The 22,236-nt window shown below is 37.7% G+C and overlaps 2 protein-coding genes across 4 annotated transcripts in view; both read right to left on the reverse strand.

Annotated features, from left to right (window-relative positions):
* The window catches only part of LOC139983217 (uncharacterized), a 54,716-nt gene extending 33,632 nt beyond the window's left edge, over positions 1 to 21,084 (reverse strand). The window contains exon 1 of the mRNA XM_071996619.1: positions 21,075 to 21,084. The gene's annotated coding sequence lies outside the window, so the exon portion shown is untranslated. The remainder of the gene's footprint in view (positions 1 to 21,074) is intronic.
* On the reverse strand, positions 120 to 21,757 carry LOC139983215 (peroxisomal carnitine O-octanoyltransferase-like). 3 transcript variants are annotated; one of them, XM_071996615.1, is made up of 16 exons: positions 21,559 to 21,757; positions 13,456 to 13,572; positions 12,838 to 12,962; positions 11,882 to 12,063; positions 11,374 to 11,501; positions 10,951 to 11,062; positions 10,104 to 10,194; positions 9,082 to 9,195; positions 7,946 to 8,050; positions 7,491 to 7,574; positions 4,486 to 4,596; positions 3,807 to 3,934; positions 2,987 to 3,110; positions 2,503 to 2,675; positions 1,799 to 1,918; positions 120 to 1,080 (listed from the first exon to the last, which is right to left on the reverse strand). In XM_071996615.1, exons 2-16 carry the CDS (start codon positions 13,556 to 13,558, stop codon positions 954 to 956), a joined length of 1,827 nt encoding a protein of 608 aa, XP_071852716.1. In that variant the 5' UTR covers positions 13,559 to 13,572; positions 21,559 to 21,757; the 3' UTR covers positions 120 to 953. The 3 variants fall into 3 exon arrangements, with proteins under 3 accessions (XP_071852716.1, XP_071852717.1, XP_071852718.1); XM_071996616.1 differs by lacking the exon at positions 21,559 to 21,757 and adding an exon at positions 18,787 to 18,969; XM_071996617.1 differs by lacking the exon at positions 21,559 to 21,757 and adding an exon at positions 18,658 to 18,793.
* Positions 21,758 to 22,236: the final 479 nt, after the last annotated feature.

Consider the following 22,236-nt stretch of genomic DNA (forward strand, 5'->3'; position numbering starts at 1 on the left):
TACAATCAAGAATGTATGCTATCGTATTCACTATCTCACTAAGGTAGCGGTGCACAACATAGCTAGACAATCAAGAATGTATACTATCATAATCACTACCTGACTAACGTAGCGGTGCACAACATAGCTATACAACTCAAGAATGTATGCTATCGTATTCACTACCTCACTAAGTGTAGCGGTGTACAACCAAGCTATACAACTCAAGAATGTATACAATCATAATCAGTACCTGACTAACGTAGCGGTGCACAACATAGCTATACAATCAAGAATGTATGCTATCGTATTCACTATCTCACTAAGGTAGCGATGTACAACAAAGCCATACAACTCAAGAATGATATATGCTATGCAAAGAGTAGGACCTACAGTAATATTAAGGTCTATTTTTGAAAGTTTTTCAGATCAATCCTTCCAAATTCGTCATTAATAGAAAAAAAGGTTAAACATTAGAACTCTGAATTTTCGGCAAAACTTAATTTGCTATAGCTTGAAATTTAATGAAATATAATCTGTTAATATGTTAAACTTACTTACATTCCTATATCGTAACTGTAAATATTCCGAGTTAACTGCTTCAGCATTCGTCGCTTTTTTCTCGATTTTTCTGATATCCTCACACACTTGAGTGTGATTTGATAATTTAACTTCATGTTAACAGATTCGTCACTATACCTCTCGTAATGAAGGTGACATGAGCATTCAACTGTTCTGGTTGTAGCCTGCCTTCATTCTACATTTGATATGACCAATGATCCCCCTTTTTAAATATACATTTTCGATCCATTGTTAACTCTTTGAGGTGAAGGGTCTAACGTTCACATTTTATACTATCTAGTCTCCATAACAATATAGCCTTTCTGATTTGATCGAAGGATTTCATAACATCATTCTCCCTCTCTCTCTCTTTTCTCTTTCATTTTGAGAAGAAGCCTTTTGTGTTCATCTCTTCATAGTTTAGCCGGCACTTCTCTTAGCAGTTGTATCATAACCATTAAGCTGTGTCTGATTTGGTCGAAGAATTCCATGCTGTCTGTTTCTGGACAGGTTTTGTAGCTTACAACAGTAGCAAAGTATCTGAATATATAAAAAAATATAATAATCATAAATAACTTTATATAAAAATATATATATATATGTGTATTTATATATATATATATATAATAGGCTCAAACCAATGAACCGTGCACGTAAGAAATAGGGTTCGTGTTCCCCATAGAATATATTCGTGCAGCGAGTATTTGTTCAGTTGTCTGACGATCGCCACCCTAAGGGCGTGAAACTCCGAGTAACAGCTGTACTTACCAAGGCATTTACTTATATGTTTAGGCTCTGCTTTTTTAGCATTGAGCACTCTTCTTGCAGTCCTGATCCTTCCTTGTTATATATATATATATATATATATATATATATATATGAATCAAATCGTATTGAGTTGGAAAATCAAGACCAGTGAAAAAACTTCCAGCCTCCACCGGGATTCGAACCCGGGCCTCTCGCTTTTTATGCGGACACCCTTACCACTAGGCTATGGTCGCTGATTGTATGTCCAGAGGTTCGAAACCGGTAAGGAAGGTCGTAGTTCCACTGTAGGCGTTTGACACCTGTATCGAACAATACTAGTTCTGTTTTGGTGACATATTTAATTTTGAGTCAGTCCCAATGTAATTGACATGAAATCTGGTCAGAAATTTTAAGAATGTCAATTATTACTCAATGAATATTACCACACGACAAAACTACATGTTTTTAAGGAGAGGGCGGTAGAGGCTTTTCTTTTCTTTCTAATACATACCTTTCTGCTAGCAGATTGTAGAAAACTCCGTAACCATTCTTCACCATTGGAGCAACAGCACCAAGCTGATAGAAACGACCGAGCTGGCTAGTCGACAAAACGAAATTACCCCCTCCTCCACTGGGGGTGAAGAAAGTAAAATGTCAAATACCATATTTTAATTAACATTTTTACTTCAATTTATTTAACTATTTCTTCAACTTGCTTAAGAAAATGTCACATGCCTGGGTAACCGAGTAACTTGGGTAAAATTGTAAATTGTTACAATTCAAATTGAAACTTTCTGATATTTTGTTTCTCGTTAATCGTTGCATGTTACGTGATCGGTTTATTAAGGATATGTTTATTTGTTATATTAACGCATGATTAATTGTTTTATGCTTGTACGTTAAAGAACTTCAAGATTGTTGGTGTAACATCAGGAGGATTCCAGCTCAAGATCTATACGGGCATGGTGGGTAACTTTATGTAAAATACAAAAAATATATATATGCCATTATATACCAAGTCATCAACTATTATATGTGTGGGTATAGGAGAATTTAGTTGAAAACTTTTATATATATATGATTGATTTGCTACCTAAAAAAGGCGACACATTTTTGTGTACAAGTCAATGGAGGATTTGTGGTAAACAATATTACAAATATAGTAGTTTACTGCGTGGAAGTGATAGGTTTACTTAAGAAGAGGTCGCTATTCACCTTTTAGTATATGTCTCGTCTAGGAATATCTCTGGTACGTCATAACCCATCTCCTGTGATATTATATATAATCCCAGCAGGTAACGATCGAACGCCCCACCTGATATCGCTTGTAACGTTATCTCGTGATGCTTGCTATGAGCTGCTTTCATTAGCTCAATTTTTTCTCCTCTCTTTATAAAACAGAATAAAAAAAAAAGAAATACATTTTAATCGGTTTCAAAAATGTTTTATATTGCCCAATTGAAGAAACATTTTTTTTCTCGTTATTTAGCGCCATCTATAAATTGTTCAAAAAAATATTCATGCGCATATATATATATATATATATATATATATATATGTATTGTATGAAAGTATGAAAAACACACACTGATTTGGTTTATTTTGTGAGAAATCAAGATAAAGGTAACAAACAAAAAAGAACTAATTTAATGAATTCTTCCTATTCTTTTTTTCTGTCAAAAATCATCAAACTGCTCACAGATTTTGTTTTGTCCAGCATCGCTTTACACCAATCAATCATTTCTTCGGTACAGGTACGAATAGTGTCCGTGCGTCCATGGTAGAACATGACCGTAGCCCCCGTCTCGTAACACGTGCCTGGTCTAAATAAAGAACAGAATAATATATCTAACGGTTGCCCTAAAAATTGAAAACCACTTTGAGTGGGATCGAGTGCGACTTACAAAAAGTCTGGTGTCTTTTCTTTACAAATTACGAGTCCTTGTTTTAGAGTCGAGACTTTCGAAAGTTAGGCGGGAGTTTATCGAGACTAGTTCTTATACCTTTCAATTTCTCTTATGTGAATTATGAACATGAGAACCCATTATCCTCTATCCTATATTTTCTTTGGTATTCTAATGAGTACCCGGGGCTTCAGAACAGGCTCATTGCCCTCTTCAGCCTTATGAGTAACATCCTAACCCTCAACGCCTCCCCCCCCCAACCCCCCCCAACCCATCCTACTCATTTCAAACATCAATCATGTCCCACTTTAGTGATATCAAATATATCGAGAAATCAAGTAAAATGTTTTTTTTTTCAGTTTCTTCATTTGCATTTCTTTAAGTGTAAATCTAAACGAAAATGTAAAATTAAGAAATAAATAATATAATTATTTCTTTAGAATTTTCAATATTTGAAATGGACTAACCCCCCCCCCCCTTGGTATGTGTTCATAACCAAACTACATCTTAAGGAAACTTTTTGAAATTGATATCTGAATGAAAAACTTTCGTTTGGGATTTGATGCCATGACATAGATTTCTAGTTTTTTGCGTCTTTGAAAAGAGTAAACATACCTTCCATATTTGGTGTAATATGATAATTGTATCGCCATCTGCATAAAGGCGTCCGGAGAAAAGCCTTTGCTCTTCACCCATTTTCGGTCACAGTCAATATGGCTGCCAACCATATCAATGGTTGAAGACTACGTGAAAAGGAAAACTTAAGTTAATTAAATGACAAATTTGATAATTTCTGACAATTCATTAGTTGACTCTCTTTGGGTTTTAATTTTGTTTTTTCTTCCTTTCTGGTTCTGGAGCTTAGTTTACGGTATTCACTCCTGGAAGCTTTTCATATTTGAGATAAATGCATATTTGACTACATGTTCCAATCGGTCTGAGATCTATATCAACAACCAATCACCCACCCCCGCCACTCACACCCCTTCGCCTCCACATCCCATCTCGTCAAAAGAAACAAATTGAAAAGAAAGCTAATATGCCATATTCCAAATAAAATGAGTATATTGCGTAATCAGATGAGTAAATAGAACTCGGCTAAAGACAAGGTACCGTTCATAAATAACATTTTATATTGGATTTGAAAGTTTCGATATATGTAATCAAAGATTTATTAAAGAAAAACTCAGAAAAAAATAAAAATTATTGATTTTGGTTATATTGTTGTTTTTATAGTTATATGAATGTAGTTTTCTTATGATTCATCATCAGAATTAAGTGACGTCACTCTTACGTGTTCCATGTAAGTTTCCACAGCTAACCGTTTGTATTCTTCAACTTTGTCATCAGTTTGAAAAATCAATTCTTCCGGCATATCCCTCGATTCGTGAATTTCTTCGCTGCCCTACAAAATGAGGGGAGGAAATCGTTAGTCCAATTTGAATCACAGTCTAGAAAGGAATGTTGCTAGGGTCAGATTGGTACTAAGAGTACAATACAGAACGAGTACATATTTGCAAGTAGAATTTTTTTCGTAGTACATGCACGTGGCTCTAAATAACATTGTGTGTACCAATGCGTACTTAATTTCTATACGACTCAAATTGCTCCTATACCAGGTGCGTATCCAGGGGGGGGGGGCGTTGGGGGCGCGCGCCCCCCGGGTAAGAAAAAGAGGAGAGAAAAAAAAGAGAAGAAAAAAGGAAAAAAGAGGGGAAAAAAGAGGAGGAGGAGAGGAAGGAAGGGAAAAGAAAAAGAAGAAAGAGAGAAAAGGGAGAAAAGGAGGGAGTAAAAGAAAAACGCGAAGACACCGGGAAGAGAAAGAGAAACAGTGACATCATTACAGCGCTGAAGGGTAGCCAGTGACGGATCAATGATTTCGTAAAAGTGTGCCTCACCCTACCCCTTACACCGACAACTCCATTTTTTGACGTTTCCATTTTCCTCTCTCACTAATGATCTATATATATACTATATATGGTCTATCATAACGCGTGTGTAGAATTGTGCTATGAAACCAACTGTGGCTGGTCTCGAACTCGACCGTGTCGTCGGGGAACATGACGCATTTTGGGATGGGGGCGACCGCCCGCCCCCCCCCCCCCCCATTCAGCATTTTTGTAAATGATATCGCTAAGTAATTTCAAAATAGAAAGTGCTTAGATGCAACTTACAAGGCCTGGGAAGTGTCATTTCCAGCGATCTGGGAGACCAAAATTTGCTTGTACGCTTCGCGCTAACAAATGGTCCTGGGTAGTGCCATTTCCAGCGATCTGGGAGGCATTTTCGGCCAAAATTTTCTTGTACGCTTCGCGCCAACCTATGGTGGCGCTACGCTTAGATAATTTGCCTACAGGCTTCGCCCCTCCCTTGGCAAATTCCTCGCTACCCTCGTGTTCGAATTTGTAACGCAAACAGCAGATATCACATCATATCAGTGAGCATGAAAATGGCGTTCCAGGATGAAAAGCCTCAAAACTGTCCGACTTGCCTGAAAAAATAACCAAAAATTTGCGCGTTCAACGTCTTCATGTCAATATCATAAAAGCAAGCATCGGTTATTACATCGCATGCCATCATGTACCGTTCGGTCCGTTCAAATTGCGCAGTATACCGCGGGATGCTAATGTAAACAACAACATGTCTCATGTAGATGTATAAAAAACATGGAGGTCCAATTATGTCAAAACTCTCTTTTACATTAGTAATGGCAAATTAGGGGCTGCACCCCCACCGCGCAGTGGCGGAGCGTCCATACGGTCAGGGGGCGGATGCCCCCCCCCCCTGACGGACTCAAATGGACTGCTGGCGCCTTTTTCAGCTCTTTACCACTTTTTACTTATTCTAGATTATTGACTTTTTTATTGCGCTCTCATCTACTTATTGACATTTCTCACATTTTGTTGGTGTAATTTGGCGATGACACCTTATTCTTCGTTTATCTGCAAATTAGCCAGGCCCGGAAAAGGGTCATTTCCGGCGATCTAGGGAGTATCTTTACTCAAAAAATTTCTGTACGCTACGCGCCAACCAGTGGTGGCGCTCCGCTTAGATAGTGTCGAAAGCGCCCCCACAGACCATTCTCCCCCCTCCTGACCAATACCCCTAGCTCCGCCACTGCCGCCGCGCCTCCTACGCCTATGTGTGTAGTGTTCGGTTGAAGGAAATATCTGCTATTTTTTCATTTCCTTCAACCAAGTTTTATAATAGCCGTTATAAGAGGTTTTAATATTTCTATACACCAATAAATTAACTGTGTCTGAATTTTCGAAAATTTCTGACCAACATTCTGCATCACACTTCCCTCTACTCGTGCAATTTTGACCGGTCTGTTAGGGGTTGAAGGAAGTTTTTCTATATTGGTTGTCCATAGATGACATGTTGTACAACATTATGGGTATGTTTTCAAGTGAGTTTATTCACGAGAAATGTGAATTTTCAAATTCTAAACAAATACGGGGCTTAAAACCTTGAAAAGTGGGGCTGACGGGTATTGTGGGCCGCGACGTAGACTCACCTACAAAAGCAAAGACCCACAGGAGATGCGATCAGGTCGAACATGATGTGTGCCGGGTTGACAATCTTCAAAAAGGTTATGGATGGGAAAAAACTATTAGGAAATACTTGGTTCTCAGGCAAAAAGTGTACATTGGTTGGTCATTTCAAGCCTGAGAAGTGCCGTTTCCGGTGATCTGGGGGGTATCAAAACAAGAAATTTTCTTGTACGCTGCGCGCCAACCGATGGTGGCGCTCCGCTTAGATAGTAATTCGCGCCCCCCGGGTTTGAAAATCCTGGATACGCGCCTGCATACAGTAGTGCGAGTTCATATAACTATGCTATAACACGAGTACCAATAAGTATTCACTACACATCTGCCATGCTGGGTACGCCATCTGTATTCATATAAACTAAATTGCAAGGATCAGTTTGTTGTTTATGTGTGAAATACTATACCGTGTCAGTGAGGATACAGCTATAGACACGGCACAATTGTTTCACAGAGTGAAATTTGTGGATTGATGGCCACCGATGGAGGGGGGCAGTTTGGGGGGCATTTGTGTAATGTTACAAGTAAAATTAAATAGAAGAGATTGCAGTAAAATATGAAGCAAAAATAATAGCTACATTATAAATTCATAATTGGGAACAAACTATAAATGGAGCAAAGATTCAAAGAGATTACAAAAAATTGAAAAACAAATTTATCCTATCGGGAGGGGGACCCAGACGTGGCAGTGCGCACCGTCGACGAAGAACATTGTACAATATCGCCCCTTATTTTATTTTATGAAAGTTACCATGCATCTTATATTGGCCACGTTGTATTCCCCTTGGTTGTGTATGGCAAGTTTAAACGCTGCAAGGCCATCGAAAGCTGTGTGCTGTATGTAAATACAAACAAAGGCAAACAAACGTGAAAAACACATAACACAAAACAGGGTTTCAAAATACCAGATATCATGGCATCTAATCGATGAGAAATAAGAATTAAATTATGTATTAACAATTTGGTTCATATTAATATTGCATAAGTTTAATATTTTGATTGCTCTTAAAAGCTTCACCAAATTGAGGCAAAAACGTAACTAAAATTTTAGGCAACTAACGACTAACTTTAACATATTACAGTAATCAACTAGCATATGCGAGATAATCTTAAAAAAAGCTTTGGTTGAAGAAACACGAGACCTTGTTATTTCTATATTTTTTGGGGGGGGGGGTAGGGGGGTAATTGATTTAATTGACTACTTACGTCAGAGGTGTATATAAAGACGCCGCTCTCAAATATAACCTGTACGTAGGATTTATCGTACCATCTGTCCTGCACATTACTGCCACCTACACCAGCCAGCATACCCTAGATACAACAAAACATTATATAAAGTTGTGCAAGCTCCTTTTACAAAACTGAACAGGCCGTAGGCCAATAGCGGAGATGTTAGCGGTGGAGATAATAATCCAGAGGGACAAGAAGTTGGTCTGCTAATCAAAGACTAGAAAAAAATCGTGAAACAACTCTCAAGAAAGTATCGATAGTCGGTTATATCTGGAGACTTGGTTGTCCACCTGAACACCTCCCAGGTCGAACCAACTTTGGGGAACACCATTATACTTAAAAGGATATTTCGGTGTCTTCCTCCATATGTAGCAACTTCCGATGTCCAATCATCTTAGGAAAACACCATTGTACTTAAAACCTTAAAGGGATATTCCATTGTCCCCATGTTCATTACTTACAACAATGCTGACAAATGTCTGCATATTTCTGTGAAAATCAATTACTTTAAAGCATTTTGTATCGTAGAGATATATATATATTTTAATTCTTTTTTCAATTTTATGAATGCATCTGGGCACAGAGGAATTAGCTACGTCATCAATTCTTTATAGCATTTTTATCGTGCATAGGTTTTGTTAAGTTTTGTTCAAGTTTATGAATGCATCTGGTCACAGAGGAGTTAACTACGGCATCAATTCCTTATAGCATTTTTATCGTAGATATATATATATAATTTTCAAGTTTTGTTCAATTTTATGAATGCATCTGGTCACAGAGGAGTTAGTTACGTCATAAATGACCATTGAGCTATTAACATCATTGTGTTTTCTGTCATGATGTACAAATGATTCATCCACTGTAGAGAACTATTATTGATACATACAATTTTGCATATTTTGGGTTCTTTGGTGTCTCAGTTTTACAATATATAGAGTGGTAATTGTGTTAGGTCTTATTTTTTTATTTTAAATGTCACTATTCTGTTGGGTATTACAGTCTATTCTGTATAAGTATTTATTTCAAACATATAATTCTGGCTACACAGTTTCTGGCATTATATTTATTTGAAGTATTGCTAAAGTTGATTTTGTAAGATGGTATACAAATACCTGTATATGACTTCTTGGTGTCTCATCGTCCAATGCCACAGCAAACATGGCCGATCGAATCACCTCAAAGTGGTCTGCATTTTGGTTGCTAAGGGAACACATGTGATTATAGGCCTAAAATTCGAAGAAAGAAGAAACAATTCAAGCACACACAAAAAAACTAGTGTCATAATGTTTTTGGCTTGGCCGATTATTCAAACAAAAAATAGAGTGATGTAGTGAGAATACCATCAATTTTTGGCTTGATATCAGACTACCCACTATTCTTCCTTCTCCCACTGTACCCACCCCACTCGACATCCTCTTCCCAACCCACTAATGTTCCCCACCTCACCACAATACTCTTCCTACTACACACTCCACTATTGTAATTCCCTCTAACTCACTAATCGTTTCCTTCCCATCTAGTTTTCTTCCTTGTCTCCACCCTCTTCTCTTTCTACTCCCACCTCATTTTTCTTTTTCCTCTAACCCCATCACACACCACCTCATCACAATCCTATTCCTGCTACACACCCCACTATTGTACTTCCTCTCATCCACTGCTCGTTTCCCCCCCCCCACCCACTTCTCCTTCTACTCCCACCTCACTTTTCTTTCTCCTCCCACCCCATCTTATCACAATCCTCTTCATTTTACACACCCCAATATTATACTTCCCTCTCACACTCTGTTCGTTTCCTCCCCACCCACTTTTCTTTCGACTCCCACCCCACTCGACCCACTCTTCTTCCTTCTCCACCCTCTCCTAAATCAGCGAAAATATTCATTTCATCACTTGTATGTAATGCAAAAAATAAATTGTGGAACCTGCGATCCTTTACTACGAAGTCTAAAATATTGTGAATATTCTTTCAAGTCTTAAACAAAACACGTTGTTGGCATACGCCACATTTTGCTTCAAACGAACGTGTAGCAAAACTCGTGGTTCATAAATATCTGAAATATTTTTTTGGTCATTGTTGTGATTGGTCGAAAGTTATGAGAGACAGTGACGTCATTATGTTACAAGTTTCCATTACCTTTCCCCACTGGTCTCTTTTGGCAGCAGTGAGTACTCCAATACACTGACCCTGCCAAGGCGAACACCTCCTCTTGATATCAACCAGCTGCCTGAAATATACAATTTATTTTTACAATGTTCTACTTAGTTTTTCCGTAAGGTAATTCGCGTACTAATAAATGATATATAATATAAATTGCCAGCCAAATGGCCATTTCTATTGAAATCACCAGACCACCTTGCCGATTGTTGGGTTTTATCGAATAAAATGTTGGTGTGACAGTTCCTGGTTTCTAACTGATAATCCCGGCAGCAGAAAAATTACCATATAGTGAGCGGCAGAATAGAACGGGATCTTTACACGTTTAAGTTTTCTAATATAAAGTAGAAACGGCACAGAAACGGCACAGAAACGGCACGGAAACGGCACGGGAACTTTCATTAAATCATTCACTGCCAACAGAAAGACTAAGATAAATAAGATGGCAGGGCACATATTTTCAAATCTCTAGGTGATTGGCTACAACCCCGTGTGTAGCTAATAGTAAATTGGCTCTTTCAAACTTGATTGATTATGAAATGGCAAGAGTGGGTAGTTTGTGGGGGGAGGGAAGTAAGGGTAGGGAGGGAGGAAGGGGACGGAGGGGAGGGGGCGAACGGTGGGACGGTTGAGTTTGGGGACGATAGAAATACAAAGGTACAGTTCCAGGTAAGATAAACCTTTTTACAACATAAACTTTACACGATATACTATTGGTCTGAAATATGCAATTACCACGTTTGGCCTTCCAAACCTTCCTCTCTACTATCTCTCGGCCAACACACTCGTAACCAGGGTGACGGGGACCCTGTTTTGATCAACTTACCGGAGTATTTCATTTGATCCGTAAAGCCCTTCCTTTTCGTTAAAAACTTCCAGTCTGAAGATGTGACCATTACAGAGAACAATCACGTGATTAGGGCACGGACCTTCGCTTGCTGTTTATGATAAATATTACAAATGAAATGTAACTGCATAATCAATATTAATCTCAAATAAATTGTATAGTGAAGTCTTCATTGTTACTTCAGTAGATTAAGAATACACTAAAACTATGAATCCCATATTTTCAAGGTCCCCCTAATTGACACCGTGTCTGAGGTTGTAGCCAGAAGAAAACCAGAACACCCTCAGCCCCCTCCCCCCCTTCCCCACCATTCTCCCGCCAGGGTTCCGGATCATACTTGAATGTACTTTAAATAACGAAACGAAAGCAGTCTGCTTTAGAAGCTAATACTAATTTATTTACCAGTTTTGAAGTATCTTCTCATTTTATCACAATCTACTCCAGGCTCTCGACAGGAACAAAACAAAGACCTCAGCTGGTGCATAGAAATGGGATTACCATTAGGTGCCCTGTCAACAGAATCTTCTTCCCTGTAATTATCAAACAAAATTAACATCTTTTATTTTATGTATGTGGTCAATGTTGATGAGATAAAATAAGTACCCCACCATTGGGCCCTAACGAGTCTCTCTCACCTGTACTATATGTACAGGAATTGCATGCAAATAATACTAATATCAAGAATACTAAGGATATGTTCAACTTTAATTAACCAAAATTAACTTTCTACAGAACTATTCTTCTAATTACACTATCACAAAGACACTGTTATACTAAGACAAAATTTGTAGGACAAAATGGTAACGAGTGAAGAAATGTCCTATCCGAGATATGCCAAAGAACCGTTTATGTATATCGTTACTTTTATGAGCTTTGAAAAGTTTTACAACAGAAGTGTAAATAAGCTCACCTTCGAAGCTTCAAGAAGTATTTGCTAGCGACCCAAATAGCCTGGGACGCCCTCTTTAATTGTGTTCCGTCACGTGGAGGCCACATACTCATATTAACCCCGTCCATTGCCGTAGCGCCGTTCAAAACTGCAACTGGTTCCCTCGATTGGAGGTATGCGAACTTTTCCCACCATTCTTCTAACTAAAGAGTGATAAAAATGGTTAATATCAAAATTATTACTTTTCCGTGATTTTGCTCGAGAAATATTATAAAATAAGAGAAAAATCATAAACAATGCACATGCTTTTTAATTTGATTAAGAAATATCATAAATAAAAGCATAAAACTTTAAAATGACTTCTCATACTAATAATAAGTTATATTTATAATAAACTGTTAAACGGCGTTCATATGACTACACGTATTAGTTACTATGCCACCCAATAATAGAACATTGATTTCAAGCCTCTTATTTTGGAAAACGCACATTTTGTGCTTTTGTTGTTTTAAATAATAATAATCACCACCACCATCAACGTCAACGTCATCACCACCACCATCACCATCACCATCATCACGATAATCACCATCATCATCACCATCATCATCATCATCATCAGCGGGTGTCTTCCAATTCAACACTTCGACTCAAATTTGGACTCTTTCCAACTTAAAACATCATTCAGATGGCAAAACCGTACATTACTCTTGGAAGTAAAACCCACCTTACATAAGACCCGGTCTGGGATCGAACCCCGAACCTCCCGATTGCAAAGCATCAATGCTATAAATGCCACGCCGTCATCCACACGTCCACATCACTGGTACAGCCTCTTATTTTGAACAACGTGCATTTTGTACTTTTGCCGTTATAAATGACATGCTGAATATATTCAGTGAAATGTTACAACTAACTAGAAACCTTAACAAAGATTAACATTACATATTTAATGTAATCACTGATAGAAACCTCACCCAGTTTTTGGATTTTTCTGCTCGTTTCGTTAACTCTGCATGTAATTTCGGTCCAATGTTGACTTCAAATCCTTTAACAATTCTTCGTGTCTTCTCGTACTCTTCGGGTGTTACTACCACTTTAACTGTAGATGAAATAATGTAAAAAAAAATAGAAGGCATGCTATAAGATTAGCAAAGAACAACGGTACTTTCATACTTTAATATATTTATATTTTCTATGAATTTCACTATAAATTTCTTATCCATTCAACTCTAATTATTAATGAGTAAAACAAAACAGAAATTAGAGCGGTGATGGTGTCTTTGGCAGTTTTTTTTCTTTTCTCAAACTGTTTTTTTTTGGTAGTTATTTTTATTTTTAAAGTTATTTTACTCTTATTTATATTTGTATTTTTTATAAACATAAAATCTGAATATAACTAAGTGTTAATACTACCACCACTATAAACTACAAGTAAGGAAAACCCACTTTCTCCACCTCTGTTATCGAGCGAAATTATGTTTGCATGCAGGTACCTGCTGGGTCAGTAAACTGCAGAAGAGGGTGCCTGGCCCACTGCCCCTCCCTCCTTGAACCCCCAACGTCCCATCCCCTTTTTTTACGTCATTACTTACCTGAGTCAAGATAATTTTGTAATGAATCTTCAAGAGATGGGACAGGTAAAGATGGTAAATCTTCTTCAAACTGAAAAGTTTTCTCTGTTTTGGCGGTAGCCATCTTGGTGTCTTTCGCTATAAGAATGAAGAATGTTTGAGATAGTACTGAAGAGCAAATAAACAGCAATAGCATCTTTGAGAAAAGGGAGGGAACTAGGAAGGGGAGGTGAAGGGGGATGGAAGAGGGAAGGAACTGGACGGGATGAGAGGGAGGGAGGGTGCAAGAGGGGGACGAACGGCAGGGAAGGGTAAACATTTTAATGATGTCATTAACATGTTTTCACCAAACTTTTGTCCGATGTACTAAAACTGTTATTAAAATAACATTACGTTTTTAAAGAATCTTTTATAATACTGTATGATAACATTTTGCAAACATCGTCAAATTGTCTTCTTAAAGCTGAAAACATTTTGATGATGGTTCTAAAATATTTTCAGCAAACCATTGTGCTTGATGTTTGAATAATAGGCTATTATTAAAATGTTATTAAATCAAAAAAAGATATATCATTTAAAGAAAGTACTAAATAAAGAGTAAACTGATTTTTGGGTGTGTTTGTAACATCATGTAACATTTTATGAACTTGCAGATACCTTATACAGCATTGTTACAAACGCAGGATTCTGCGTCCAGGGCGCAGTGTTTGAGCTATAGGGACGCAAAATCTTTAAACTGCTTGCGTCCGATGAACGCAGCTTTATTTTTTTTTCTCTAAAGAACCAAAATTTCTCCCAATCCTACAGATGCTTGTTTGAAAACATAAAATCATAACGAACAATGACACGTTGCTTAAGAGCTAACTTTTGTACTTCAGAAATTTTCATGCTAAAATTAGCCAATGATGTTTATCCACATTTCCCGTGATTTGATTGGCTTAAAGTGACCGTTAACTTATAGTTATCGTTCACCTTCAGCGCTCAGTGAACACAAAGTGTGTTGGTTTAACTGCCACTAGTTGTAACGTTTAGTTTCCCATGTGTAGGTACAGTATGTTTCGACAACAAGCATTCATGTTACTGAGCTGCACTTTGAATTGTTTCTGAGACTATCGCATAATGTTGACTCATTGATTTAAGCACAAAATGTTATGAGTTCAGACATTCTATGAATTTTGAGGGAAGCTAACATCTCTGATACACGCATCCCTTACGCACAAGCCAGCTTATTGTAAGGGTCATCATATATTTAGGTATTGCGTGTTCCTGCATGTAGAGGTTTTCATGGAAGACAGCAGCCTAGACGTAAGTTTTACTGAGCCGACGCAAACAATTTTTGAGACGTTGCGTCCCGTGGACGCAAGTTTTAAAATCCCAGTAATTATACTGCTTATACCATATAGCAACTTCTAGAATTATTATTGGTACACATTGTAATTTCAAACTTGCATATAAGTCAGAATACTTAATAAATACAGTGAGGTTTGGAGAGATATCAAAAGGTGAACTGTACTACCTGGGTGCTGTGATATAACATGAGCATCTACGTGATGAATAAACATTTTGAATGAATAGTACTCTTCGTTAGGGTGATGGGGTGGGGAAGGAGGGGGTTCCTTTGTATACTTTGCCTCAGTATTTAGTTTTGAACAATTAAAGGAATAACGAAGGCAGGGATCAAAGACAATTTATATTGTTTAGTAACCTCAAAACTATCTAATATTCGAGTTTTGAGGTTACTGAATAACATAAATTGTCTCTGATTCCTGCCCTCGTTATTCCTTTAAAGACATATGTTATAGAGGTTGAAAATATTCATAGCTTATTTCCATTGTTGAAATATAATAGGTTCAACCATAGAAGAACCCTGTTGATGTTGGTGGAGGTCAGAAATCATCTAGGGTCACCACAGGTCGAAGTGTGTACATCTTGTAAACACCGTATCGTAGGAAGGGTAACATTGACAAGTCTTGACAAGTCTCATACTTGGCATATAGTGTACCGTGTTAATTGGTAGAACACCCTATTGATGTTGGTGGAGGTTAAAGATCATCTACTGTCAACAGAGATCAAATGCATTTTTGCATTGTGGATGTTGGAGTTGAAAGGTAATATTAGGTGAAAAGAGTTCCAAGGGTGTGAAAGACTAAAACATGGTATCGCAAAAAATGCTATTTGACAAATTTCCCCCCAAAAATACTTAAGAAATTGACAGATTTCATACATGGGGTTTTGAACGCTCCATATTAAGTACACCCCTGTTGTCTTTGGCATCTATAGGTCAAAGATCATCTGGGACCAAGATAATGTGTTTCCCACTTTCACTGTTTCAGTTGCATGACCAGTGCTTAAGTAGTATGTCATAGTATAAAGAAAGCCTTACAAATATGGCATGTAATGTTTGAGGGTGTTGCGTCCGTCCCGGTACGGTAAGGCAGATTTAGATGGTCGCGTGGCAGGGAGGACATGAATAACGTAAATTACCAGTCCAACAGAGATATATAATGATTTCGTTCTATTTATTTTGCAGGATTGATTAGACTTTGAACCCTATATACAGTAATCAGTGGTTATATATGTTTAGCATGCCTTTCATATGGAGACCATACACGATAAGGTATAGAGTAAGACTGGATTGGCTTACAAAACTGCCATACACAAGGTAAAAGACTTGTCAATTTCATCCAATCATAACTGAATGTTTCTGTCACAAGACAGCAGCAGCCAATCACACTCTATTTTCTAGATGTGTCAATGATTTTCAAAAGTATCACTAAATATACATATGTCATCAATGTAAATTCTGGCATATTCTCTACAACCCATCAACACCTCATCCATGAGTCTCTGGAACATACTATTACTGTTCTGCATGTACCAAAGGGTAAAACATTGTAACAAAACTGACCAAACGGGGTCACAAAAGAAGATTTCTCCTTTGTTAAGGGGTCAAGAAGGACCTGATAAATCCCCATTTTTAAATCTAGAGTCGAAATGTACTTAGCATGAGAGATGTCATCTAGGATCTCATCAATTCTCGGCATTGTGTACTGGTCCAATTGGTGACTGCATTCAACTGTCTGAAATCTGTACTGTAAATACGAATTGCGCCACCTGGTTTCACAACACAAACAATTGGTGATGCATAAGCAGAAACAATAGGTTCGATAACCCCAAGTTTGAGCATACTATCCAATTCACTCTTTACCTTCCCCTTTAAAGCATGGAGAATTCTGTAAGCACTACGATACCACTGAGCATCACTGGAAATCTTTATGATGTGAGTAACCAACATTGTTCTACCATGGAGGTAAAAACAGATTTCTACCAGGCACATCAGAAATAAACTTCACAAATTTTTGCAAAGAATTATGGATTGCTTCCAACTGTCTATCCAATAAATCATGTGGTGAGTCTATACCCTGCCATGTTTGTGTCTGTAAAGGATGCAAATGCATTTTCTCTTGCAACAAACATTCATCATCAAAGGTAAGCTATCATCACTATTCCCATCTGCACCAGTACATACATTATCTATGACACCAGTTACAAAATAACACTGAGCTGGTAAAATATCAGCTCTCTCATGAAACTTCTTACACAGGTTTACATGGACAACTCTACGCCGAAACGTTTGTTTGGTATAAAATTTCATAGTTAACTTCATCAAGTCGTCTTTGAACAACATAGGGACCTTGCCACTTACAATCCAGTTTCGCCGGTCCCTCCGGCAGGAAAACTAAAAAATTTTCCCCTGGTTCAAATACCCTGTAAGAAGCATTCCTATCATAACACCCCTTCATTTCTGTTACATTGGCCTCAGCCATCCACTCTGAAAGTCATTCTCTAATTCGTAGCAAGTAATTTGGGATATCAGTTTGATAGCCATCTTTCTGATTTGGACAAAATTGCTGAACATGTCCCAGTGCTCCATACTTGTGACACTTAATATTGAGCATACTTCATAGAATTTGCCTGAACACAAATTGTACCCTCCTTATCGTTTGGGTATCATATGGGGTTGTCGGTTTCTTACTTGAATCGGTACCTACAATCGGCTGCTTTAAAGCATTACGCCCTATCTCTTTCCTCTTCCAATAGTTGGGTCCATCCCGATTTGCTACAAACTGATCAGCTAAGCGTGTCAGCTCTGCAGTGTCCTTTGGATTTCTATCCTTTAAAAATATAGCCATGTCTAAGGGCAGCTTACCAAGGGCTTGATCCATGACCATCAATTTGCTTATACCATGAGCATTATCTGGTTTTGTTCCAGAATACTCTATCCACCCATCAAATTGTTGCCCTAGATCATTGACCCATTCTCTCAGGCTTTCATCCCGTTGCTTGTAGTACCTGGCCCTAAACTTGGCTCTGTAACTCTCAGCACTAACCTCATACTTGGCCAGAATAACCTGCTTTAAGGTATCATAATCACTACCTGTACTTTCCGTTAAAGATAGCGATGCATAGGCCGCTCTTGCTTTGCCTGTCAATTCAGGGGCTAGCCTCCCACTCTGGTTTAGGAAAATGTACACATATTTGTCAAATTTTCAAAATTTTTAAAATAAACATCTATATCATCATTGGCATTAAGACTAGGAATTTTCCCAAATTGTGATTCACCAATAGGGTGTCTAGTAAAGGTTTACCATTCAAATTGTAACCTTCTCAACTGGACCTCAGCCTCTAGTTCTAGGCGTTTGTGCTCCGACTTACAGTAGCCTAAGTTCCTCAGTTTTAAACAGATATTCCACCCACATCTCTTTTAAAAATCCTGGAGGTATTCCTTGTGGCGACTGAGAAGGGATATCCTCCTGATGTTTGTTGACATTCCCATGCTGAACCTCCCATGAACCACTAGTACTTTTCTCTATGTTAGGCTCTGTCGTCGTGCCTAAATGTTAAATCTACCTGATACCAAGAATTAAAAAATAAAACGTAAGCAGCAGGCAAAGTACCACCATTAAACTACTGCATAGCAGTAATACCAATCGTAATGGGTCCAATTCATGACAAAATTAACAGTGCAAATAGGCTAGCTCAAGCACATAGCTAGCCAAGGCAATAGACCCTGACTCAATATTTAAAAAAATTAGGTAACATAATATCCACAATTAATTGCTATCTCATTCTTAATTAAGCAACACAACTAGTTCAAGTTAAAACAGATATGAAATACTTAAGTTACCAAAACGCAATATTCAACAAATAAGTGTTCTTCACCAGTATAGTAATATATGTAGTCTGTATAGGCTCTTCAGTTTCGCGAAACCGATACTGCATACAGTTCTCGTACTATACGAAACACTCGCGTATCGTCCCCTTAGTTGAAATTGGCAAAATAGGTCTCACCTGAATTATAAACGATTTAAAAACTTCCATCACAAAAATTGCTGTTGGAACATCTTCAATGAGTCTTCGTCGTAACTCGAACTCGTTCGCCACACAGAGTCAATAACAAATTCAACGGCTTGGCTCAGCGTAGGCAACGTCTTCACGATTACAGCTACACGATATAATTCGTGCTACTAGTACTAGCTAGTAGTAGTACGTATACTATCGTTGGGCTTCAGTAAACACTGCACTACCAGACCAGATAAGAACTGCTACAACAGGCTAGACGAGCGTCGTCATTCATTGAATAGGCTAGGCTTCGTCGACGAGACCCTTCTTTCTATAGATCACTGCAAAACACGTTGCTCATGAACGTACCTCAGTTGTCAGCAACTAGATATCACCTCGTCAGGCTTCAGAAAAAGCACTAGCGTATATAGAGATAGCCAGCTTCAGGAACTTCACTTCCAATTCAAAGCAAACACCAAAACAGTTTCTCGGTGATCCACGGGAAACACTTGACCTCAGTAACAACATTCCACGTATCTCAGCTGGGAACAGTTACAACTTACACTCAACACACCCAACGTTGGACAACTAAGTTAGGCCCTTCAAACAGATTCACACGTCCTTCACGAGGAATTGAAAATTGAAAATGGCTTCCATTAAACTATCGTTTCTTTAAACTAAAGTAAATGTAGGATGAATATCACAACTGAGACCATATATTATCAGTCGTGGTCACGTACCGCTGCCACTATGTCGCGTCCGTCACGGACCGTTCGATGGTCGCGTGGCAGGGACGACACGAAAAACGTAAATTACCAGTCCAACAGAGATATATAATGATTTCGTTCTATTTATTTTGCAGGATTGATTATAGACTTAATACGTTGAACCCTATGTAATAATATGTTTAACGTGCCTTTCACACACGGAGACCTTACACGGTAAAGGTATACAGCAAGACTGGCATACAATACTGCCATACACGAGGTAAAAGACATTATACTTTCATCCAATCAAAACTTAATGTTTCTGTCACAAGACAGCAGCAGCCAATCACACTATATATGTTTCATTCCTGGAAATCATTTAGGGGAAAAGTTAACAGAGTATTTACATACATCTGCATATATTAAATAAACATGAGGGTTCACGACACTATAAGTGTTTGACATAACAGAAGGCAAAACCAAATATACTATCCACATTTCACAGTGTGTTACTCTATGATCAAGCATGTTTTGTTCAGTTTTCTTTGTTCCAAACAGAGCCAAACTTCTTTGGCACAGAAGAGGAAAATACCTTCCTTGGAAGAAGATGGTGGATCATCATAGTGATGATTGTTTTTTATTACATGTGCTTTTTCTGGCAATGTTATGATTTGTGATTATTACAATAAATTGACAGTACAGAAAGCCTTCAAGTCTTATTAACTCTTTCTGGTAGTGTTGGAAGCACCAAACAGTACCAATCATACCGAATCACATGTTTCATTACATTCACAACTCGAATAACCCGTCTAAAATACTCACAGAAGTTTTCGAAATGCTTTAAGATTGTCATGACATTTTCTATAACGTTATTATAACATTTGTCAAAATCCTTTGGAACCTTCATATATTATTATGACAATTAGTAGGAAACTTTGTGATTTTAAGCTTCCCCTTGAAAACAACGGTGTTACAAGAATATCTCAGAGAATCAAAGATATTTCACCAGAAATTTTCGTGAGATTAGGAATTTCTCACAAGCTTTTCCTGATGATTTAATTCTCATATATCCAAATTCTCGCAAGAAGTTCTGTTTCTCATGAAAAATTTTCTCGCGAGAAGTGCTGTCTCTAATGAGTAACTACTCGCGAGAAGATTCTCGCAACATTTTCTCACGAGAATGTAGATTTCTCATGTGCCCAAAATCTCACGAGGAGTTTCTCGCGAGGTTCTCGCCAGGAATTTTTACAAGAGATTACTATAATGTCTTTACAACATTTTCTGCAACATTTTAAAAACATTGAGCTGACATCGAATAATGTTATATAAAACGTTGTGAAAACGTTACCCTGCTTTTTTTTAGCGACTCAACATAAAATGTTTTAAAATCTTCATTTTATAACGTTGTCATAACATTTGTCAAGATGTTATTATAATGTCTTTACAACATTCTCTGAAACATTTTATAAACGTTGTGGTGACACCGAAATAACGTTACAAAACGTTGTGGATACGTTAACGTGCTATTCTAGCGACTAAACATTTAGGCTTTAAAATTATTATTTATAACGTTATCATAACATTTGTTCAAATATTTTCCCGATATTTTAAAAACATTATTTTTTTTGTTTTGTGTTTGCTGGGTTCCTTATATGTATAAAGTGTATTAAAACGTTCACCGGACTTGATTTATTATAAGGACAAAACTTGACCTCATTCAACCCAGTACATGCATACTGTTATCTACTACCCATAATTTAACTTACACAGTGACCAGATATTAGTAAGATTAAATTGCCAAATAGTTAACGGGATACATTATATTTCATACATGAGGTATACAAAAAATATTGCCTAGAGTCAACTGAAGTTGTGACTTGCAGTGACTGAAAGTTATGCAGCTATTCTCAGTGAATACTATCAAAACTGTCCGACTCTATCACAGATGAAACTGCGATCCTTCCAGAATACATGCCACATGTAGCCCCTTGGCAAGAGGTAGTTATTGATAGTTTAGCGAACACAGCTGAATTAACGATTCAATAGTTAAATAACGTTTCATTAGTAGACCTACCTTGTGAAGACTAGCGATATTCTTTCTATTTTCTCAAGAATATTCTCCAACAACCAGAAAGTGTAGATTATCATAGCTTCAATGTCCTCATGACGGAACCCTAGTTCAAGTTGGCTTCCAAAGCTAACTTGATTACTTTTGTCTTCTTTCGATCTAAATTAATGAGGGCAAAATCCAACGTCGTAACGTAAAAATAACCAATAGTCAACAATAGTATGTTTGGTTTTGATAACACGAGGTAGGTGCATTTGAGGAGACTAGATGATAGCAAACAGGACGTACAGTGAGTCAATGAAGGTAGTAAGAAACTAGTGTCCCGCACACACACTGTGCATTCCATATATACGGTACGTGCACGAAGATTGGTATAGGCCTATAGGCTAGATTTTCTAAACTGTTGAGTTAATGCAGTGAGCTGCTCACTGCATAATCTCACAGTTTGTATGGCAGCCTAATATACCTCTCTTCAGCCTACACTCCTCATTACTGGTAATGATAAAGGGGGTTTGTTTTATGGAGAACTGAATGTATTAATGATATAGAATTCCAAGTACTTCTTTAGTTTCCTATATTATAACTGTGGATCAATTCGCCGTACATGCACAGCTTTATAATCCCTTGAAGCACAATAGTACAGTACAGTCTAAAGACGTCAGGATCATAGAAATATATATATAT

Source organism: Apostichopus japonicus, chromosome 16 (genome assembly GCF_037975245.1).
Source record: "Apostichopus japonicus isolate 1M-3 chromosome 16, ASM3797524v1, whole genome shotgun sequence".
In the NCBI taxonomy this organism is placed as follows: Eukaryota; Metazoa; Echinodermata; class Holothuroidea; order Aspidochirotida; family Stichopodidae; genus Apostichopus; species Apostichopus japonicus.